This window comes from Balaenoptera physalus, assembly GCF_965194825.1.
Source record: "Balaenoptera physalus genome assembly, chromosome: 19".
Taxonomy (NCBI): Eukaryota; Metazoa; Chordata; class Mammalia; order Artiodactyla; family Balaenopteridae; genus Balaenoptera; species Balaenoptera physalus.
This window is the reverse complement of record NC_138900.1, coordinates 3,496,609-3,521,645: the sequence shown is the minus strand read 5'-3', so window position 1 is coordinate 3,521,645 and position 25,037 is coordinate 3,496,609. Positions and strand designations below refer to the sequence as shown.

At 43.3% G+C, this 25,037-nt stretch overlaps 1 protein-coding gene across 1 annotated transcript; it reads right to left on the bottom strand.

Annotated features, from left to right (window-relative positions):
- Positions 1–545: 545 nt before the first annotated feature.
- Positions 546–23,101, bottom strand: GP6 (glycoprotein VI platelet). The gene is made up of 8 exons (XM_082436675.1): positions 20,262–23,101; positions 16,704–16,739; positions 16,331–16,588; positions 12,239–12,523; positions 10,032–10,085; positions 8,776–8,835; positions 7,561–7,611; positions 546–6,685 (listed from the first exon to the last, which is right to left on the bottom strand). Exons 1-8 carry the CDS (start codon positions 20,461–20,463, stop codon positions 6,465–6,467), a joined length of 1,167 nt encoding a protein of 388 aa, XP_082292801.1. The 5' UTR covers positions 20,464–23,101; the 3' UTR covers positions 546–6,464.
- Positions 23,102–25,037: the final 1,936 nt, after the last annotated feature.

Genomic DNA, 25,037 nt, shown 5'->3' with positions numbered 1-25,037 from the left:
AAGATGTGGCACATATATACAATGGAATATTACTCAGCCATAAAAAGAAACGAAATGGAGGTATTTGTAGTGAGGTGGATGGAGTTAGAGTCTGTCATACAGAGTGAAGTAAATCAGAAAGAGAAAAACAAATACAGTATGTTAACACATATATATGGAATCTAAGGAAGAAAAAAAAAAAGGTCATGAAGAGCCTAGGGGTAAGATGGGAATAAAGACACAGAACTACTAGAGAATGGACTTGAGGATATGGGGAGGGAGAAGGGTAAGATGTGACAAAGTTAGAGAGTGGCATGGACATATATACACTACCAAACATAAAATAGATAGTGGGAAGCAACTGCATAGCACAGGGAGATCAGCTCGGTGCTTTGTGACCACCTAGAGGGGTGGGATAGGGAGGGTGGGAGGGAGGGAGATGCAAGAGGGAAGAGATATGGGAACATATGTATATGTATAGCTGATTCACTTTGTTATAAAGCAGAAACTAATACACCATTGTAAAGCAATTATACTCCAATAAAGATGTTAAAAAAAAAAACAACTAAGAAGCTGAAAATAAACTCATCTTAAAGTGCTAGAGATCAGAAGTTCAAAATGGGTCCCCCTGGGCTAAAACCAAGATGTGGGCAGGGCTGTGGTCCTTCTGGAGGCTCCAGGGAAGGGTCCATTTCCTTACCTTTCGCAGCCTCTAGAGGCTGCCTGCATCCCACGGCTTGTGGCCCCTGCCTCCATCTTCAAAGCCAGCAGGGCGGTGTCCTCAAATGTCCTTCTGTCTCCCTCACCACATCTCTCCTTGCTGGCTTTGACTGTCCTGGCTCAACCTCCTTATAAGGAACCTTGTGATGACATTGGGCCCACATGGATAATCTCCTCATCTCCAGAGCCTTACAAAGTCACACCTGCAAAGTCCCCTTACCTGCAATGTAACATAGTCACAGGGACCAGGAATTAGCACGTAGACATCTTGGCGGGGGTATTACTCTGTCTGTGACACCGCATATGATTCCATTTCCATGCCTCCACTGTCTTCAAGCTTGTCTAAAACCCATGGCTTGAGGTGGACAGTCGTGGTTTTGGTGCATCTCTTCAGTGGAAAAAAAGTTTTTCCTTCACGTGATTGATTTCTAGGCTATGGTGTTGCAACATAACCAGCGATGGCTGCATTCATCTCTCAATGCTCCTTCAACAAAATTCAAGCCTTACACACTTGAATCTGGGACTGAATCACATAGGAATCACTGGACTGAAGTTTCTGTGTGAAGCTTTGAAGAAACCACTGTGTAAACTAAGGTGTCTATGGTAAGTTATGGTTTTTTTGAACTTCAATCTGTATATGCAATGAACTATCAATGTAGCAGACCCCTCCAGCTCTATCATAAAGGATTGGAATAAATTCAATGGAGTATTTTAAAAAGTCTACTAGGATGGCATTTTTCACACACACACACACACACACACAATTTAATCTCAAAATTCATAGTAAACCACAAAAGACCCCAAATAGCCAGATCGACCCTGACAAAGAACAACACCCAAGTGTGCGCCTGGCATATAAGACGGCATCAACAAGCACTGGTTGAATGAATGAATGAATTTGTGTGTTTTGCCTGTAGGTTGTGGGGATGTGCCATCTCTCCTTTCAGTCGTGCAGAACTCTTGTCTGCCCTTAGAAGCAATCAGAGCCTGGTCACTGTGGACCTGGGCCAGAATTCCTTGGGGTATAAGGGAGTAAAGATGCCATGTGATGCCTTGAAACTTCCAAGTTTCCGCTTCCAGACACTCAGGCATGATCCTACTCCTCCCCAGTGTTTGCTCCATGATCGTAGGTTTTGGGGAAGCACGAGCTACAGGAATTTGCTGTAGGCATCTAGGACTAACACTCAACTGTCCTCTACTGATGTCCGGTCACGAGATAATTCTCCTAAAGGTTCCTTCGATTGTTTTGCCAGGGAAGATGAGTCAAAGGAGACCAACACTTGATCTGGAAACCAAGGAGCTGGACTTAGGGCTTTAGAGCAGCCAGCCACTGTCTCATTAGGCAAATCAAATTGCAGCTGTTATATGGTGTTTTGGAAAGAGTTTGCTTGCAGGCTGCATGGGTTACAGAGGTCTAGTGGGTCAATGGCAGCGTCTGAAGCATGTTCTCTGGAGTGAGTCTGCTATCTAATGAGAGTAATCTGTGATCGTAGAAGCTATCACCAATTGGCTGTCTTCTACTTGCTCGCTGGAGCAAGTTGTTGTTGAGTTCTGTTGTTTACTTGCTACCCTGGCAACAAAGAACCATAAAACTCTTCCTAAGAGTGTGGGAACTTTTTAAAATCCTCAAGGGAGGGACTTCCCTGGCGGTCCAGTGGTTAAGACACCGCCCTTCCACTGCAGGGGACACGGGTTCGATCCCCGGTCAGGGAACTAAGATCCCGCACGCTGCGCGGCGCGGCCAAAAAATAGAAAAAAAAAAATCCTCAAGGGAGTTCTCTGGTGGCCTAGTGGTTAGGATTCTGGTCTTTCACTGCCGTGGCCCAGGTTCAATCCCTGGTTGGGTAACTGAGATCCCGCAAGCCGTGTGGCGTAGCAAAAAAAAAATAAAACAAAATAAAATCCTCAAATGCAACATAGACAATTGATGGCTTTAAATGATCGTTAATTATGTAGAAGAAACATTGTATATTTACTTAACATGATTTCAGAGCCCAAGGTACCATGCTAGTCAAAAGAAGGAATGTGTGTACACTAAAGGTCTTTTTTTCTAGCCCCTTTCTTGTGGATTCGCCCTCTCACTTTAGATAACATTGGTGAATTTCAATCAGGATGTAAAGCCCTCACAAAGACAACATCAGAGCTATTTCATTAGACCAGCTGATCAGACATTCTTTCCCGGTCTTTGAATCTCAAGATGAATGCTTCAAGGTGGAGGCTTCTTCCTGAATCACAGGTCCTAGAAAGGCACAAATGCCCTGGGCCTGCCCTTTTAGAAGTCGGTTTTTAGTTCTCTAATTCTACCCCATATTCTGATAAGCCCTTTTAAGTCAACTATAGTCATTTTCTCTTGCTTGAGGCCAAAGAACCCCACCATCACACCTCATTCTAAGAGCAACACATTTATGTCTTCCAATCTGGTTCTTCACACCCCATTTCTGACTCCCTCAACACTTTTGACCAGACCCAGTTCTACTGTGAGAACTAGTTTTGTTTTTCTACCACAGGCTATGACCAACCTCTGACAATCATGAATAAACACAATTATGTTTGACCTTAAAGGGTCATGTTTAAAATATTTTGAAGCTAGTTGGCCCATATTTTAGCCAATGTTATATTGATTGCTGACAAGGTATCTGCTCAAGCTAGCTTAAGGTTGACTGGGTGTATTGAGTTTGGGAGTTGGAGGAGTTCTTCCAGCTTTACTGAGATATAATTAACAAATTAAAATTGTATATATTTAAGGTATGCAATGTAATGTTTTGATATGTGTATACATTTTGAAACAATCACCAGGGACTTCCCTGGTGGCGCAGTGGTTAAGAATCCACCTGCCAACACAGGAGACACGGGTTCGAGCCCTGGTCCTGGAAGATCCAACATGCCATGGAACAACTAAGCCCGTGCACCACAACTACTGAGCCTGCGCTCTAGAGCCCACGAGCCACAACTATTCAGCCTGTGCACCACAACTACTGAAACCCGCACTCCTAGAGCCCGTGCTCCACAACAAGAGAAGCCACCACAATGAGAAGCCTGCGCACCGCAACGAAGAGTAGCCCCTGGTCGCTGCAAGTAGAGAAAGCCCGCACGCAGCAACGAAGACCCAACACAGCCAAAAATAAATAAATAAATTTTTTTTAAAAAGATCTACTCTCTTAGCAAATTTCAGGTATATAATACACTATTATTCACTATAGTCACCATGCTGTACATTAGATCTCCAAAACTTACTCATCTTTTAACGGAAGATTTGTTGCATGGAAGTACTGTGAATCTCAAACAACAAAACAGATATTGATTCATACGCCAGCAAAACCAAGACTATAATGCCAATAAGAAACATGGCAGCCAATATCTTTGGTCTCCTGTTTTTATACGTATTTTTACTTTAATTATTCTCTCCCCCTTCTCACTCCCCATTTCCACATACACATGGCTGAATATGGTTACCAAAAGGTGAATCCAAGAAATGAGACTGCCTCTCATCACAGGTCAAATACAGGGTGGTAGTTATCTAGTACCTTCTAACGAAGGGGGATAAAAAGCTAATCCCACTGACTTGATTCAAGTGTGTATTCCTCATCCTGGATCTACCATGTAGGAGGAGTTGTCCAAGTGAGTTATGGACTAGGTAGGTATCACAGGTACATCACAGATGTATTCATCAACTCCACCTCCAGTGCCAAGTATGATATGACCATCACCCAAGATCATCCAAGCTTCCAAAGCTGCAGAGTGGCTTTATACCATTACGATGTTAACCTGATAGCATCATTTTTCCCTACCAAATTGATATGGAACTCTACTTTGCAGCATGTAATAACCAGGAAAGATGGCCCTTGCTCTGCACATTCCTAAATCATGAGATTTGCAGGCACGTGGGCATTTGGAATGACTCTCCTTGAAGCAACAAGAAATTCCGCCCCCCCCTTTTTTACCTCCTAGGTTGAGGATAGATGAATTTGATGCTCGCATCCAGAAGCTGCTGAAAGGAATGAAGGAAAGTGACCCACGACTGACTACTGAGAGTGATGGTCGAGATCCAAAAAAATAACAGACCGTCTTCTCATGCTTTCATTTTCTGAATCCCCCTGGAGGCACTCATTCTCCAATAAAGTCCTGGATCAATCGTCAAGGTGATGGTGAACTTCCTAGGATCCTTCTCAGTGACGTTAGTTGCAGAGCCAGATGTTATTTTAGCCGTGGTTGTACCTCCGGTTTACATAAAACATACACACATCACTTAACCCTGCTGTGGATGAAATGTCTATATCTCAAGTATATCAAGAGAAATAAAGGTGAAAGCATTCATGGATAAAAGTCTTATTTATTAATGGATTCTGACCAAACTTAGAGAAAAGATACTTTATTTGGGGGGAATTTAGCCTAGCAGGGGGAATGGGAAAGAAATGTTTGTGATCACACTGATTTGCCTGCCTTGCCTTGCTGCCCGGTTCCTGCCAATCTTCATCATGGCCCCTGGGGAAAGTTACCTACCAAAGTCAGGGTCTGAGGTTCTCTCTGATAGGAGCTGGAACCCCAAATGTGTACAAGAGTCATATTCATGGAAGAGCCAGACTTTGGATTTCATCTAAAGACTGTGAGTGTCAGCAACCGAGCGGCTTCAATTTAGCAGGAGGGGGCAGCCCCCAACGGGTGCTGGAGTCTGGCAACAGGGAAGGGAAAGAATTCCTGATGTATCTCACCTAATTCCCTAGGACAAGTGACCCCATACAGAGATGGATGGATGTCAAGGAGAAGGTTTTTTTTTTTCTTTTTATTGAGGTGAAATTCATGTAACATAAAATTTACCATTTTAAAGTGAACAATTCAGTGCATTTAGTATAGTCACCTTGTCGCGAAGCAACCACCTCTATCTAATTCCAAAACATTTTCATCACTGCGAAAGTTTTTTAAAAACATACTGATTATGTAATTACTCCCATTCCTTCCCCCCCTCAACCCCTGTCAACCACCACTCTGTTTTCTATCTCTATGGATTTACATATTCTAGCCTTTAGCACAAACTTAGTTAGGATTTTGGACTTTTTCTCTAATATAAAGGCGAGCCACTGGCATGTTGGTTATAATTATATTCATGTTGGTCATATTATATTCTAAGGGGAAAGAACAGAATGCCCCAAAGCCTGAAAGAACCAGGCACATCTCGAGAAACAAAAGGAGATTTTTCAGACTACAGCTTAAGATAGGGCTAGAGCAAGGGTTAGGTTTGGGGATAATCAGAAAAAAAAAGCACAGAACTGATTCACTTTGCTGTACACCGGAAACTAACACAACATCGTACATCAACTATACTCCAGTTAAAAAAAAAAAAAGCACGGGGTGGGCACGGGGGAAACGTGGGAGAGTTTTGTGCAAAGGATAGAACAGGTCAGCTGTGAGAGGTGGGAATATTAGAAGTCAATCTGGAACTCATATTAGGGAAGGTTGAAGAAAGAGGTAAGTATGATGGCCCAATTAAGGTGCCACAAGGTCCACAATGAGCAAGATATCAGTGAGGAGACTATGGCATCCACTAGATTCCTTCCATCCCAAACAAAGAGAGTCCTAGGACCTACAGCCAAATAGACACTGACTCAACAACTCCTTGATGGGGCACCCAGAAGAACACGCCCCGCCCTCCTTTTCCACAGCTGTCGGCTCTATCCTTTCACTCTCACACTCCACACTAAGTCCCCTCCCCACTCCCATGACCTATCTCTTAGATACAACCAAGCCTTGGGACTCTAATGATGGTATCCTCAGTTATGATCATCTGGTCGACCCCCATCCTGACAACTGTGTGACTTCTGGGTCTGAGGGAGGGGTGGGAGCGGCCTGTGGCCCGCTCTGACCTGGTGCGTCAGGGGTTTCTTGCGGCTGTGCCAATCTTCTGCCAGAAGCCCCACCAGGAGTACTAGAATCACAGCCCCCAGGCATATCCGGACCAGATTGCTCTTAGTGTAATACTGGAAGGCAAGACCTGGAGGAACGAGAGAGACAGGAGCAGATGATAAAAGCCCCTCTCCACAGGGGGCCCAAGTTCGATCCCCAGTCAGGGAACTAAGATCCCACATGCCGCAGGGCAACTAAGCCCGCGTCCGTCACAACTACAGAGCCCACGCGCCCTGGAGCCCGAGCGAATCAACTAGAGAGCGAAACCCCGCACGCCACAACGAGAGAGAAGCCCTCGCACCACAACGAAAGAACCCGCATGCCTCAACAAAGACCCCGCGTGCCGCAGCTAAGACCTGACGCAACCAAAAAAAAAAGAAAGAAAGAAAATAAGTAAATAGTCAATTTTTAAAAAAAGATCCCACATGCAGCACGGTGCAGCCAAACAAACAAACAAACAAACAAAAAAAAAAGCCCATCTCCAGGACCACATACATATTGGGTTTCTCATAGCCGTATGCCTCATCTGAGACTCTATTACTCCCGGCTAGCTAGGATGCCAATCTCCTTCCTGGAGGGTTTCCTCTCCTCCTCACCAAGGGTTAGGATTAGATAAGCCCAATTGTCTAAGCATCTTCCATACACCCCCTCACAGGCCTCTGGTTCAGCCTCACCCCACACACAGACACTACCTGGTTATTTGGCTAATTGTAGACTGTTAGAAGGGTTGGGGAGAGAGATTAAATTTATCTTTCTTTCTCTGACCTTTTAGAAGGCCACCTTCACACCTGATCCCTGCCCAGTTCGGAGCGCCACACACTAACAGCCCCCCTCCACTTCATACTTTACACACCAGAGCCCAAGATCACAGAGCTGCAGCTTCTGTGTAGGAAAAGCAGCCAGCTTTGGGTAAAGACGTGGGACGGGGAAAGGAAGTTGGTCCAGAGAAGGACACTTGCTCACCAGTTGGAGGGTCTGACTCCTTTGGAAGGATGGTGGCATTCCTAGAAGTTTCTGGGAATCAAAAAGGATACGTGTAAAGGGGTGGAACCATCTCTCCTACCCCTGTTTCTACCGCTATCCTGAACACATGCACTTGGGAGCTGGAATTCCAGGGTTCTAAGAAGAGCATGAACTGTAGAGTCAGGGTGTTCCAATTTGAACCCCAGGCCCATCACTTATTAGATGCAGGGTCTCGGGCAAATGACGTCACATGTACAAGTCAGTTTTCCTATCTGTCCTGAGAGCGACTGGGAACCCAGAAGGGTTTTGAACAGAGGGTGAGGAGGAATCTCATCAGGGTCTTAGAAAGACCCTGCTGGCATCAGGAACCTAAAAAAAGCTAGAGTTCTGTGGACGCAGTGGAGATATCTAACCTGTCCTCTGGGGATCTGTCAAAGGTTTTCCGTCTTGGGGGAAATGGAGACTTTTTTCTGGGGAAGCCAAGGGCAAAGAGAATGGCAGCATAAAGGAAGCATATTTACATTGGATTGGAGGAGTATGAAAAATGTACTGTGTCCAGGTAACTATGATCTATGTGGGGCTGGAGCACGGGCTCTGCCTGGAAGCAGTGGGAACGCAATTACACACATGGATCAGAGCCGAGTCAGAAGAGCAGTGTGTAGGGATGAGCAATGGTCTTCCCATGATAGCCTTGGTGCCACCATCTTGGAAACAGCCACATTACCCAGAACGCTCTTCTGTCCCCAAGCTCAGAGCCCATCTCCATCCCATCCTCATCTTCAAACCAAGGACTTTTCCCGGGAAGAATCAGGTGGTTTTGAGAAGCAGATTAAAAGCCTACAGCCTGACACAGACGTAGAGAACAAATGTATGGACGCCAAGGTGGGAAGGGGGGGTGGGATGAATTGGGAGAGGGGGATTGACATATATACACTGTTGATACTATGTATAAAATAGATAACTAATGAGAACCTACTGTAGAGCACAGGGAACTCTACTCAATGCTCTGTGGTGACCTAAATGGGAAGGAAATCCAAAAAAGAGGGGATTATATGTATATGTATAGCTGATTCATTTTTCTGTACAGTAGAAACACAACATTGTAAAATTTTTAAAAATTAAAAAAAAAAAAAAAAAAAAGCCTACAGCCTGAGACGAGGGAAGGGAGCCCAATCCTCCTCCTTTCTGCTGAGCTCTGGGCGCCTGGCTACTCACCAGCGGCGGAAACTTCGTTCACGAGTGACTGGTTCAGTTTCTTGGAGGCTTCTGAGAATTCTAAGCAAGAGGATTACAAGGAATTGGGTAACGTCAGGTTTGCCCAGTAAGTCCCTACTCTCCATACCCCTTCTGAGATATCCAGTCCCCCTGGAACCCATTTCTCTAACACACACGGCCCAGACACAGAGGAAAGACAAACTCAAAAAGCCCAAACTATACTGCCTTCTACTTCTGAGTGGCTTAATAAGAAATGAGGTGTCAGGTGTCATTTCGAGATGTCACAGCCTAGCGTACTATTTCTTTCTTTCTTTTTTTTTAAATTTATTTTATTTATTTATTTTTGGTTGCACTGGGTCTTTGTTGCTGTGCGCGGGCTTTCTCTAGTTGCGGCGAGCGGGGACTACCCTTTGTTGCGGTGCGCGGGCTTCTCGTTGCGGTGGCTTCTCTTGCTGTGGAGCGCGGGCTCTAGAGCGCAGGCTCAGTAGTTGTGGCTCACGGGCTTCAGTAGTTGTGGCACGCGGGCTCAGTAGTTGTGGCTCGCGGGCTCTAGAGCGCAGGCTCAGTAGTTGTGGCGCACGGGCTTAGTTGCTCCGTGGCATGTGGGATCTTCCCGGACCAGGGCTCAAACCCATGTTCCCTGCATTGGCAGGTGGATTCTTAACCACTGCGCCACCAGGGAAGACCTAGCGTACTATTTCTTAAGACACAGGCTGACATCCGATACCGCCAGAAGCAGCTGAGATGCCGTGAAAATTGGGAAGACCATGGCTCACACGAAAGTTAGTGCGGTGGTTCTCAAAGTAGCATCCCCTGGGAAATTGAAAATTATTGGACCCCACCCCAGACCCTCTGAATCAGAAACTCTAGGGGTCTAGGAACCTGTCCTTTATAAGCTCTCCAGGTGATTCTCAAGCCCACTACAGTTTCAGAACCACTGATCAATGGAATCAGAGACTCAGAACTGGAGCCCAGGGATCTACAACTTTACAAGCCACTCTGCTTATTCTTCTACAGGTTAGACATCACAAACCAACCCCGAAAGGCTGGAGAGAGGTGGGGATGTGGGATAGGATCGTCATATCTATACATTTATTATACCTTCTTTACAGGCAGAAATAAGGAATTTTTAAAATAAAGCAAATCTGTGAAAGAGGCAAATGAAATAAACTGAGAAATTTAGACAAAGAGGAGAAAGAAAAGGGGGTCCATGTGCCTTATACCACGGAAACCAGGGTGAATCCTCCGGAACTTACCTGTTACAGAGGAAGGTGGTTCTGTGGGCAACCAGCTGGGGGTAGAAGAGGTCTCTGAGAAATCAGAAAAAGAAAAGAGAGAGAATTCTGTGCTCTGTTAGGTATGGCTCCTGAGCAAACCCAGTTTCCTCACCTGGAAAATAAAAATAAAGACGCTTCCATCATTGGACGGTGATGGGTGTTAAATAGCATTTGAAAGGCACACCTAGCACGTTCTGGGGCTGATTAATGACAGTCCCTGTAGCTGCCTTCCCTGTTTTTCGAACCTCAGTGCTTTCCTTTCTTCTGGATCTCTGTGACCTGCCGTCTTACTTACCTGCCCTCCCTGGGAACAAACCGGGCTCTTGCCTCCTGGGAAGCAGATGAGGAGACAGAGACTATGGGATACATCCGGGGAAAGACAGGCATCCCATGTGGGGAGATAAGGGAACTGCCTAAGGAATAAAACACAGCCCCGCTTTCCTTTCCCACCACCGTTGCTGCTTGCTTGTGGATTTTTTTTTTTTTTTTTTACCTAGACAAATCACAAGGCATTATTCATAGTATTAAAATTTCTTTTTCTTGGGAATTCCCTGGTGGTCCAGAGGTTAGGACTCCATGCTTTCACTGCTGAGGGCGCGGGTTCAATCCCTGGCAACTAAGATCCCGCAAGCTGCACAGCATGACCAAAAACTTTTTAAAAATAAATAAAATTTATTTTTCTTAGTGTGTATACCCAGAATAATGGCCTCCCAAATATGACAGTATCCTAATCCCCAGAACCGGTGACTACGGTACCTTACATGGCAAAAGGGACTTTGCAGATATGATTAAGAATCTTGGGCTGATTCGCAGCAACATGGATGGATCTAGAGATTGTCATACTGAGTGAAGTAAGTCGGACAGAGAAAGACAAATATCACATGATATCGCTCATATTTGGAATCTTTAAAAAAGGGTACAAATGAACTTATTTACAAAACAGAAATAGAGTCACAGATATAGAACACAAACTTATGGTTACCGGGGGAAAGCGGGGGAGGGATAAATTGGGAGATTGGGATTGATGCATACACCCTACTATGTATAAAATAGACAACTAATAAGGACATACTGTATAGCACAGGGAACTCTGCTCAGTACTCTGTAATGTATGGGAAAAGAATCTTAAAAAGAGTGGATATACGTATATGTATAACTGAATCTCTTTGCTATACACCTGAAACTAACACAACATTGTTAATCAACTATACTCCAATATAAAATTTAAAAAATTTTTTAAAAATTTAAAAAAAATTTAAAAAATTTTTTTAAATAAAAATAAGGGACTTCCCTGGTGGTCCAGTGGTTAAGACTCCACACTCCCAAAGCAGGGGGCGTGGATTCGATCCTTGCTCGGAGAACTAAGATCCCACATGCTGCATGGCCCGGCCTAAAAATAAATTTATTAATTAATAAAATAAATTAGGGAATTCTCTGGTGGTCCAGGGGTCCGTGCTTCCACTGCAGGGGGCACAGGTTTGATTCCTGGTCGGGGAACTAAAGCTCCCGCATGCCACGCGGTGCGGCCAAAAAAGAAAGAAAAAATAAATAAATTAATTAAATTTTAAAAAATAAAAATAAAACAAATGAAAAGACTGCATATATGTATATGTATAACTGATTCACTTTGCCGTACACCTGAAACTCACACAACATTGTAAATCAACTATACTTCAATAAAAATTTTTTTAAAAAGAATCTTGGGCTGGGGAGATTACCCTGGACTACCTGGGTGGGTCCAATCACAAGGGTCCTTAAAAGCGTAAGAGAGAGGCAGGAAGGAGGAAGAGTCAGAGATAGATTAGAAGACGCTATGATGCTGACTTTGATGATGAAGCAATGGACCATGGAAGCCAAGAGATGTAGGCACCTCTAGAAGCTGGAAAAGGCACCAGAAACCTCCCCTTGAGCCTCCAGAAAGAAGGCTGGCTGACACCTTTGTTTTATCCCCGCAGGACCCCTTTTTGACTTCTGACCTCCAGAACCGTAAGGTAATAAATTTGTGATATTTTAAAGCAGTGAATTCACGGTGATTTGTTACAGTAGCACTCAGACACTCATACACCCTCCAAAGCCTCTGTCTTCTCCTGCCCTCCCACTTTCTTCATGCCTATTGCTCCCTCCCCTTGGAGCTTCCACCAGGGCCTGTGAAGGCTGGGGGAAAAGGTTTGGTCTGCACCCCTAACCTGTGACCACGAGCTCCAGGGGGTCGCTGGGGGCCGACCACAGGTATGGAGATCTGCTGGAAAAGCTGTAACATCGGTAGGTCCCGCTGTGGGCAGCAGTCACCGTGGTGATGGGAAAATCAGCCTGGTACCACCTTTCAGGTGTCTCGAAGGGCCCAGTGTCCCCCTCCTTGTACAGAGCAAATTGGTCAAAACTATACTGGCTCTGACACCGTAGAGTTACGTCCACTCCTGGGGCCACTGCCGTGCTGGGCTGGGCTGAGAGCGAGGGCTTGGTGAAAACTCCTGGGAGAGAAGAAAACTCTGGTATTAAAGATGGTGGCCCCTGTGGAAAACAGTATGGAGGTTCCTTAGAAAACTAAAAATAGAATTACCATATGATCCAGCAATCCCACGCCTGGGCATATATCCGGACAAAACTCTAATTCAAAAAGATACATGCACCCCTATGTTCATAGCAGCATTATTCACAATAGCCAAAGCATGGAAACAACCTAAATGTCCATCAACAGATGAATGGATAAAGAAGATGTGGTACATATATACAATGGAATACTACTCAGCCATAAAAAGGGATGAAATAATGCCATTTGCAGCAACATGGATGGACCTAGAGATTATCGCACTAAGTGAAGTAAGTCAGAAAGAGAAAGACAAATACCATATGATATCACTTATATGTGGAGTCTAAAATGTGACACAAATGAACATATCTATGAAACAAAAACAGACTCACAGACATAGAGAACAGACTGGTGGTTGCCAAGGGGGAGGAGCTGAGGAGGGATGGAGTGGGAGGTTGGGGGTTGGGGTTAGCAGATGTAAGCTTTTATATACAGAATGGATAAACAACAAGGTCCTACTGTATAGCACAGGGAACTGTATTCAATATCCTATGATAAACCATAATGGAAAAGAATATTTTTTTAAAAAGAATGTGTGTATATATATATATATATATATATATATATATATATATATATAAAACCAAATCACTTTGCTGTACAGCAGAAATTAACACAACATTGTAAACCAACTACACTTCAATTAAAAAAATATTAAAACTGAAAATAAATAAATATATAAAGATGGTGGCCAGTGTCTCAGCTGTGGGGATGGGAAGGTTCCCCCACCTCTTTACAGGCTAGGGAACTTTCCAGCTGTATCCAGCCTAGAGAAGCTACTCTTCCCACCACCAGCTCACAAAGTGGTTAAGGGAGCATGACAGAAGTGACATCACAGTCCCCAGGCTCAAATCCTGGTTTTGCAGGTTAGGGGCTGGACGAATCTCCCCCTATATCTGTGCCTCCGTGTTCTCTACTATAAAACGGGAATGATTGGATGAGACAATATGTATTAAGCATTTAACAGAATACGGAATGCATAGCAAGCATCCAAAATATAATGGTAGTAACAAACTAGCTTAACCTGATATTACACTGTAAGCTTGTATTACAGTATACAATAGTTATATTGTAAACATATTAGAGTGCCAGATTCCAGGTGCTGTTCCAAGACCATGCCATATATCAGTTCACTGAATCCTCACAAAGACCTATGCATTCATCCCTATAAATATTCCCAATTTATACATGAAACTAAAGTACACAATGCTGAATCACTTGTCCGAGGTCACAAGATAGTAAGTGGCAGAGCTGAAGTTTGCAATCACAGAAGTTGGCTCCAGGCTGTCTGCTCCTAAAGGTGAACCTATCCCACTATGTAATTTGATATTATTATTATCATCATAGAGCATCACAAGTCACGCCTGGAAAGCCATACTCACAACAGCCGAAGTTGCCTGATAACTATGGCTCATTTATTCATTCAACAATTTTTTCCTCTGAGCAACTATTATGGATTAGTCTCTAGAAATAAAAATCCCATCAGGAAGAAAGAATAGCCAATAACTAATAGATAAGTAGGGCTTCCCTGGTGGCGCACTGGTTAAGAATCCGCCTGCCAATGCAGGGGACACGGGTTCCAGCCCTGGTCCGGGAAGATCCCACATGCCGCGGAGCAACTAAGCCTGTGCACCACAACTACTGAGCCTGCGCTCTAGAGCCCGCGAGCCACAACTACTGAGCCCACGAGCCACAGCTACTGAAGCCCGCACGCCTAGAGCCCGTGCTCCGCCACAAGAGAAGCCAGCGCAGTGAAAAGCCCAGGCACCGCAACGAAGAGTAGCCCCTGCTCACGGCAACTAGAGAGCCCGTGCGCAGCAACGATAGACCCAACACAGCCAAAAATAAATAAATAAAAATAAATTAAGAAAAAAATAGATAAGTAAATGTGTGGCATACCAGATAATGATGAATGCCATTTTAAATCGAGATGGAATTTTAAGTAGGGTGTTGAGGGAAATACTTAATGAGAAGATAGTATTTGATGGGGGACTTCCCTGGCGGTGCAGTGGTTAAGACTCTGCATTTTCAGTGCAAGGGCGCAGGTTTGATCCCTGGTGGGGGAGCTAAGATCCCCCATGCTGCGTGGTGAGGCCAATAAATAAACAAATAAATAAGCTATCTTCTTTAAAAATAAAAAATTAAATTAAAAAAAGATAGTATTTGAGTCAGTCCCCAAGCCACACTGGTGGACCACTGTACCTCAGGTAGTCAGGAGTTAGGGTGAGGCAAGCTAGGCACTTTCTTCGGATGAAAAAAAAAAAAAAAAACAAACCTTCAGTAATCAAGATAAATATTATTTTAATGCAAATTTTAAAGTAAAAATGAATGCAAACACATTTACAGGGAAGAAAATATCAAGATTTTAAACAAAGACAGAATCCAGCTGTGCCCAGGGGAGCCATGCTGAAGTCTGAAACATGAACCTACCCTGCTGTATAACTCGATATTATTACCATCACAGAGCATCCCAACCCACGCCGGGCACGCAGTACACAACACTGGAAGCTGCCTGATAACTGGAGGCAAAAGGCTCAAAACGCTTTTATGGCTTTTTATGGTTCATTTTTTCCACGCTATGAACATAGCTGAAAAAATCTTGAAAAGTTTAAAAGTAGGTTACTAAAACTCACAACATTATTTGAAGTTTAAATATTTTATTTATACAAAACATAAACAGAATTCATTATCATTTTACTCTCCTGGCTTTCATGGAAGCAAACTCAATATTTTTTGAAGCCACTTCAGAAAATAATCATTTAAAAATGCATTAGTGGGCTTCCCTGGTGGCACAGTGGTTAAGAATCTGCCTGCCAATGCAGGGTCACGGGTTCGAGCCCTGGTCCGGGAAGATCCCACATGCTGCGGAGCAACTAAGCCCGTGAGGCACAATTACTGAGCCTGCGCTGTAGAGCCCGTGAGCCACAACTACTGAAGCCTGCGTGCCTAGAGCCCGTGCTCCGCAACAGGAGAAGCCACCGCAATGAGAAGCCCGCGCACGGCAAGGATGAGTAGCCCCCGCTCGCAGCAACTAGAGAAAGCCCGCGCACAGCAATGAAGACCCAAGGCAGCCAAAAGTAAATAAATAAATAAAAATTAAAAAAAAAAAGCATTAGCTAGAAAAGGATAAGCTGAGAACATTTTATTCCATCAAAAAATAAAAAGGCATAAACGTGGGACTTCCCTGGCGGTCCGGTGGTTAGGACTCCGCGCTTCCACTGCAGGGGGCACGGGCTGGATCCCTAGTCAGGGAACTAAGCTCCCGCATGCCACACAGGGCAGCCAATAAAGAAATAAATTTTTTTTTCAATGCGTAAATATGGCTAGAGGGGTACGCATTTTTCCTCTTGTGTCAGGTTTGGATGTGGCTTGGAATGGCATTCCTGGAATTTGTCTTTACTTAAAATTGCGGTATTGTGTACATCGTGGATGATTTTGCATTGATTTGGGTTTGTTTGTTTTTTTAAAGATATTGCATTAACGTATTACTTATGTTGATTACTGAGTTTTTTGGCACCTAAATTTAGCACTTAAAGCCAATGCCTCGCTTGCCCCACCCTAATCCCAGCGCCTCTGGGACTTTGGATTTACGGTCATCATAATCCCCACTGTCACCCTCTCTGAGCCCAGAACTGAGGACCACGCAGCCCTGCGGCTGCAAGTCCAGCCACACCCCACGCCCAGTTACCAGTAGCAACCAGCTCCAGCTGGTTGCTGGGGGGAGACCAGCTGGTCCCGCTCTGATAGGAGCAGCGGTAGCGTCCGACGAAGCGTTGTTCCATGGCCGAGATGGAGAGCTCCGCCTGGTCCAAATACTTCCGGGATATCAGTTCCTCCAGGCGGTACAAGTCGGCGCCTGGAGGGCCCTGGCAGCTGATGGTCACCGGCTTCCCCAGGGGCACAAGGGAGCTGGGCCGGGCCTGGAGGGAGGGCTTGGGCAGCGGGCCTGGAAGGGAAGCAGAGCCTAGCAGAGGTCAGCTTCCAACGGAGCCTCCTCCTGGGCTCTCCCACCCCCTCCTGCCCTCTCGCTGGCTGAACCCAGAAGAGGGACCTGGACTCACCTTTCTGAGCCTGTATCGCCTGCCCCAGACACAGCCCTGAGGAAGGAAGCAAAGGGTCAATCACCAGGACCTCAGCATGCGTGCTGGGCACCGGGATGAGAAACTTGCATGCACTGGCTTTCTTTTTTTCTTTTTTTTTTAATTTTTATTTTATGTTGGGGGTATAGTTGATTAACAACGTGTTAGTTTCAGGTATTCGCTTTCTTTTGTCGTAATTTTGTTTCAAAGATACACATGCGTGTAATTGAAGTGAAAGAAGCCAGCCATAAAAGGCCATGATTGTATGATTCCATTTGTATGAAACATCCAGAATGGATCAATCTGTCCAGAGACAGTAGATGGGGAGCGGGGCGGGGGTGGGGGGGTGGCGGGTACCGGGAGGAGGGGGGATTGGGGAGTGATTGTAACGGGTATGAGATTTCCTTTTGGAGTGGTGAAAAGGCCTTGGAACTAGATAGACGTGTCGGTTGCACAACATTGTGAGTGGACTACATGTCATTAGTGGTAAATTTTATGTGAAGTGTATTATTTTACCACAATTTTTAAAAAGCTGAACAGGGATTCCTTGCCGCACCCCCCAGCTCCCTGCAATACACTTCCCCATTCACGCAGCTGGAAAGAGAAGGGAGCTGTGTGCCAGAAGGGGGTCTCACTTTTTTCCAGTTTCACAGAGATGTAATTGACATATAACATGGTGTACGTGTAACAGTGTTGATTTGATACATTTTTCTGTCCCAGGATGATTACCACCATAGTACTAGCTGACACCTCTATCTGGACACATAGTTGCTATTTCTTGTCAGTGGTGAGAACACTGAAGATCTAGTCTCTTAGCAACTTTCAAGTATATATTACAATATTATCAGCTATAATCACCATGCCATATATTAGATCATGATGTGGTGTCTTGCATTAAATCATAAGTCAAGAGCTCTCAGGGTGCATTAATACTGGATTTCTCCCTATGTCATGCTTTTGGGGTAAATCAACATTCTCCCTATTTTGTGCTTTGGGGTTAAGTGATTATTATGACTGTGCAAATATTATTCACACCTGAGCATTATAATGCACCTATATACTTTTTTTCTATTTATTTTCCCTAGGATCAATAATTGTACGGTTTATTTCCATCCGCATAGTGTTCCTTGAACATATATCTAATTCTTTCCACAATTTTCAATAGCCTTTCCATGTAACTTTACACATCTATCAAACTGCATAATCTATAAATTCCACTTTTCTCCTTGGAGGTGCCTTCCCCCCGTTTTCTCTTCTATCTGAACTAATTCTTCTCTAGGTTGAACAACTGCCCTTTTTCTCTCAAGCTAAGACTTTTTTTTTTTTTTAACCGTTTTGCTGAGTTAGTAGCATTATCAGTTTAAGTCTCACTAGGGTTGCCAGACTTAGCAAATAAAAACATGGACTCCCAGTGAAATCTGAATTTCAGGTAAACAACAAATAATATACAGCATATATTGCATAGTAGGTCCCATGAGGTCCACAATCAGGTAGATTCAAACACTAGCAGCATATTTTCATGGTAAAGAATGTGGATTTGGTGCAAACATTCCTTAGTTTGTATTCGAGCCATAGCTGTGTGACCTTAAACAAGTTACTTCATCCTTCCGGGCCTCAGTTTTCTCACCTGTAAAATGGGAATAATAGTAGTCCCTACTTCATCAGGCTGTTATGGGGATTAAATGAGTAAGTGTCTGTTTAAAAACATAGAATAATGTAACTGTAAGTGCTACATGAGTGTCTTTAAAGAATGAATAAGTGAATGAGAGACAGTTTGTGTTCATGGTATACACTCTTATCCCCAATTAACACCAACTGTTTCCTTCCTTCTTAGCCGCTTGGAGCTTCTGTCCTTTTAGCGATAAAGTTCTTTTGAAGAAATAAGGAAATAATGCACACACGTGCCCAGAATAAAGCTTGATAAGGAGAAGGCAGTAAAAACGCATCTGAGCCCACCCCCAGTCCTGTTAAGGGGGACTCTTACTCCAGCCTTATTGAGGTTAATTGACAAATAGAAATCTTATATATCTAAGGTTTACAGCATGATGACTTGTGAAATAATTACCACAATCAAGCTAATTAACACATCCATCACCTCACGTAATTATCTTTTTTTTTTTTGGTGAGAAATTTAAATGTACTCTCTTAGCAAATTTCAAGTATATGCTACAGTATTATTAGCTATGATCATCATTCTATAATTTGGATCCCCAGAAGTTCTTCATCTTATAACTGGAAGTTTGTACCCTTTGACCAACATCTACCTCCCCATTTCCCCCACCCCCACGCCCCAGCCCCTGGCATCTACCAATCTACTCTCTGCTTTTGTGGGTTTTTGAGATTCCACGTATAAGTAAGATCCTGCAGTATTTGTTTTTCTCTCTCTGGATTATATCACTCAGCATAGTACCCTCAAGGTCCGTCCACATTGTCACAAATGGCAGAACTGTTTGCACCAGTACCATGAGGGATACTGACAAGCTAAATCTATAATCTAGCCCTGATACCAAATCCACATTAAACAAAATTAAAAATTAAAACACAACAAGGACCAACTGTATAGCACAGGGAACTCTCCTCAGTACTCTGTAATGGCCTGTATGTGAAAAGAATCTAAAAAAAGGTGGATATATTTATATGTATGGCTGAATCACTTTGCTGTACGCCTGAAACTAACACAACATTGTAAATCAACTCTACTCCAATAAAAATTAACAACAACAAAAAAAAGCGAAGAAGAGCCAAGGAAATGTTTAAATACTGTTGAATAATATTCAGCTATTTAAAAGCATAAATTAAGAACTATACATGTCTACTGCTATGTGTCAAAAAATAAGCTGCAGAATAATGTGTACCATATGTTCTTATTTTTATAAGAAAAAACTCTATGTACGTATGTGTACACATTTGTACTAAAAAATTAAGATAAATGTAGAAGGATAAACAAGTATTGGTTACTGTTGGTGAGTTAAGGGGGGCTTAGAACAGAATTTATTGTTTTCTTATGTGTCCTCTTACAACTTGTAAAAAGAAGCATAAACTTTTATAAAGAACCTCATAACAGTTTAATAAAACAAAAAAAAACCACACAACGAGGACCTACTCTATAGCACAGGGAACTATACTCAATATTTTGTAATAACCTATAAGAAAAAGAATCTGAAAAAGAACATATATATGTATATATCTGAGTCACTGTGCTGTACACCTGAAACTAACACCACATTGTGAATCAACTATATTTTAATTAATTAATTAATTAATTAAAATTAAACCAGCATGGAGTAGTGGGAACGTTGCAGCCAACACTGGGAGACCTGTATTTATTTTTTGACTCAGCCATGAATAAACTAGGGTAATTCAGACAAACACCATCTCCCTGGGGTCCCAGTTTTCCCACCCAACATAATAAATGAGGTGACCCTTGGTCACCTCCTGCCCTGAAAATTTCCTCTTGCCTCTTGTACTGATGCAATTTTTTAAAAATTCTTTGTCTCATAGCCCACTGCCTATCCCTCAGCATTTTGCAGATTGACTCACCAAGACAGAAGGCAGCCATGGATGGAGACATGGTTCCTCGGCCTGTCCTGAGCTGGATAGCCCAGGAGGGAAGCCCTGGGTGCGGGCTGGAGCAGAGATACAGGAATGTGATGGGAATGAAGAATGCTCTCCTCCCTTCCCCCATCAGCCTGGCTTTTCCTAATTGAGACTCATCAAGCCGGAGGCGTCCCCTCGGTAGCATGACTTTGCACACAAGCCCCAAGGAGCCTGGCTTATCTCCCGTCACCAGCCCAGTGTCCCAGCAGGTCTGCCTCGCGAGGCATCGTCTGATACTCCCAGAAGCTCCCTGGCGTTCATTAGGGACATGCGAGTCAAAACCACAGTGAGATATCACTTCACACCCACGAGGATGGCTCCATCAAAAAGACAGGTATTAACAAATGTTGGTGAGGAAATGGAGACGCTGGAGTCCTCATGCTTTGCTGGCAGGTGTATAAAATGGTGTCTCCGCTGTGGAAAACATTTCCTCAAAACGTGAAGCAGTGAATGATTCAGCAACTCCACTTCTGGGTATATACCCAAAAGAATCGACAGCAGGAACTTGAACAGATATTTGTATACCCGTGTTCACAGCAGCATTATTCACAATCGCCAAAACATGGAAACAACTCAAATGTCCGCTGATGGAAGGATAAATAAACTGTGGTGTATACATACCACAGTGGAATATTGTTCAGCCTTTAAAAGGAGTGAAATTCTGACACAGGCTACGACCTGGATGAACCTTGAAGTCATTAGGCTAAGTGAAATAATCCAGACCCAAAAGACCACACATTATATGATTCCATTTATATGAAATATCCAGAATAGGCAAATTCACAGAGACAGAAAGTACTTTGGAAGTTATTAGGGGCTGCGGGAAGGGAGAATGGGAAGTTATTGCACCATTTTAGATCTCTACCGGGGTAAAATGCATGGAAACTTTGATAAGTGTTTTGAACAAGGTGCTGACACAGAATACTATCTGACAGATCTCTGTAATAGAATGGTTTCAGGGAACTTCTCTTTGGAGCGGTGATGTTTGAGGTTATGCCTGATGGTAAGAAATATTCGTAGAGGAAAGGCAGCACATTCAGCCTGCCCTAAAGTCTTGATGAAATAAAGAGCTTGGCATTTTCATGTAACCAGAAAATGACTGGTGTAGCTGGCCTTAAGTGAGCAGAAAGCTAAGACTGAAGAGATTATAGGGGTCAGATCAGGATGGCCCAACTTTAGCAGGTGATTCTTTTCCTTTTAATTATCTTTTATTTCTCTTAGTTGAAGGATAGTTAATTTACAATGTTGTATTAGTTTCACTTGTACACACAGCAATTGTTATACATACATACATATACATGTATGTGTATTCTTACATATATAAATACATGTATGTATATATATGTAGGTATGTATATTCTTTTTCATATTCTTTTCCCTTATAGGTTATTACAAGATATTGAGTATAGTTCCCTGTGCTATACAGTAGATCCTTGTTGTTTACCTATTTTATATATAAGTAGTGTGTATCTATTAATCCCAAACTCTTAATTTATCTCCCCACCACCACCCGCTACCCCCTCTGGTAACCATAAGTTTGTTTTCTCTGTCTGTGAGTCTATTTCCGTTTTGTAAATGAGTTCATTTGCACCAGGTGACTCTGCTGGAGTAGGGGAGGTCTGTCCGTTAGCCTTCCTGGTCTCCATCCACTAGACGTCACTAGCACTATGCCCCCTCCAGTTGTGACAACCAAAAACATCTCCAGACATTGTCGGATGTCCCTTGGGGGGAGCAAAATCACCCCCAGTTGAGAACCGTTGGGTTCCATCATTCAGGGACTTCGAGGGCAAGATAAACTTGGATGCACAAATATCTCTTTATAATACTGCTCACTTTTCAAGCATTCCCTCATTTGATCCTCACGCAAGCTTGAAAAACGGGTTCTGTTTTAGTCCCACTCTGGTGAGAGAACTTGAGCTTAGAAGAAAATGTGCTTTTCTAGATGAAGCTTGGGTGCTGGGAAACAAATAAATCATTTTCCTCTGGTTTAGCACATGTTCACATGGATCTAGGCAGAGTCTCTCCCTTGTTTGCTTTATGTATGCCCTTTAGTTCTCATTCCTTTTCTCCATCTCCAAGGAACAACTCTACGATATCTCATGTGAATTAGTTCATTTCTGCAAAACGTGATTTCGTACCGTGCAAAACGTATACTGTATTGTAAATTGTGCAATGCTATGGAAGTCATTCGTCTTTCCATTGCCCACAGAGATTTCACAGTCCGTTCACAGATCTGTAGAATATTGATTTGCTTCCAACACATTTATCCCTCCACTGTCCCAGTAACAGGCAGCCACATCATATCCAAATATCTCCAAGATAAACAATTCTGAGCTAAATATCATTCTACATGTGCCTCTGCGGACATATGTGAAATGTCCTTAAAATATGCACCCGACAGCAAATGCCAGCTCTTAAGCGTATCTTTCATTTACTTACTGCCAAACTGAACTCTGCATTCGCTGCACCAGTTTCTTCCCCCCCAACAGTGCAAGAGGATCCCCATACCTCCCCAATACCCCCAACATGTGGGGTTACCCAGTTTGGGACTGACAGGTACACACTGCTATATTTAAAATGGATAACCAAAAAGGACCTAGTGTACCGCACAGGGAACTCTGCACACTGACTCTGTTAACAACCTAAATGGGAAAAGAATTTGAAAAAGAACAGATGCATGTCTATGTGTAACTGAATCACTTTGCTGTACGCCTGAAACTAACACAACGTTGTTAATCAACTGTACTCCAATATAAAATAAAAAGTTTTAAAAAATGTGGGATTACCCAGCCTTCTAATCTTTGCCAGTCCGATGGTATATTAGCTTGCTAGGGCTGCCGTAACAAAGTATCACAAACTGGGTTGCTTAAACAATAGAAATTTATTGTGTCATGGTTCTGGAATGTAGAAGTCTGAGGTCAAGATACTGGCAGATTTCCTCCTGAGAACTGCGGGGTGGAGGTCAGGGCAGAGTGGGGGAGACTTGGTGCGTGCCTCTCTCCTAGCTTCTAGCGACTTGTTGGCAATCTTTGGTGTCCCTTGTCTTATATTTTTAAATTTTTATCTTTTTATTAATTTTTAAGGGAAGTATAGTTGATTGAAGATGTGTTTCTGGTATATAGCAAAATGACTCAGTTATACATATATACATTCTTTTTTATATATATTAATTTATTTATTTTTGGCTGCGTTGGGTCTTCGTTGCTGCGCGCGGGCTTTCTCTAGTTGCGGTGAGCGGGGGCTACTCCTCGTTGCGGTGCGTGTGTTTCTCACTGCGGTGGTTTCTCTTGTTGCGGAGCACGGGCTCTAGGCGCGTGGGCTTCAGTAGTTGTGGTGCTCGGGCTCAGTAGTTGTGCCTCTCGGGCTCTGGAGCACAGGCTCAGTAGTTGTGGCGCACAGGCTTAGTTGCTCCGCGGCATGTGGGACTTTCCTGGACCAGGGATCGAACCTATGTCCCCTGCCCTGGCAGGCGGATTCTAAACTACTGCGCCACCAGGGAAGTCCCTCGTATATATATTCTTTTTCATGTTCTTTTCCATTATGGATTATTACAGGATATTGAAGAGAATAATTTTTAAATGTGTACACGATCATTCAGCTAGTGGGTGCAGAAGAGAATTTGAACCCTAATTAGCCCATCTATTCTAGACTCTGAGCTCTTACTACTATGCTCTCCCACCAACTGTCACTCCCCAACATCGTCCACATTATTTTTCTCCCTGGGTCTATTTCCATCAATCAACACACATTCTTAGTTCCCCTCTATTTCTTCTACTCTCCACTCCAAACCACTTGGCTGTATTTCACTGACCCTACCATTAACTTTCTTCTCTACTTCCTCTCATCAAAACTTATTGAATTATTTTTAATACCAACTCCAATTCCTCTCCTGTCATTCACATCTCTTTTTGATTGTGTTCTATTTATTTTTTTAACATCTTTATTGGAATATAATTGCTTTACAATGGTGTGTTAGTTTCTGCTTTACAACAAAGTGAATCAGCTATACATATACATGTTCCCATATCTCCTCCCTCTTGTGTCTCCCTCCCTCCCACCCTCCCTATCCCACCCCTCTAGGTGGTCACAAAGCACCGAGCTGATCTCCCTGTGCTATGTGGCTGCTTCCCACTAGCTATCTATTTTACATTTGGTAGTGTATATATGTCATTGCCACTCTCTCACTTTGTCCCAGCTTACCCTTCCCCCTCCCCATGTCCTCAAGTCCATTCTCTACGTCTGCGTCTTTATTCCTGTCCTGCCCCTAGGTTCTTCAGAACCTTTTTTTTTTTTTTTTTAGATTCCATATATATGTTTTAGCATACGGTATTTTTCTCTTTCTGACTTATTTCACTCTGTATGACAGACTCTAGGTCCATCCACCTCACTACAAATAACTCAATTTCGTTTCTTTTTATGGCTGAGTAATATTCCATTGTATATATGTGCCACATCTTCTTTATCCATTCATCCGATGATGAACACTTAGGTTGCTTCCATGTCCTGGCTATTGTAAATAGAGCTGCAATGAACATTGTGGTACATGACTCTTTTTGAATTATAGTTTTCTCAGGGTATATGCCCAGTAGTGGGATTGATGGGTCGTATGGTAGTTCTATTTTTAGTTTTTAAAGGAACCCCCATAATGTTCTCCATAGTGGCTGTATCAATTTACATTCCCACCAACAGTGCAAGAGTGTTCCCTTTTCTCCACACCCT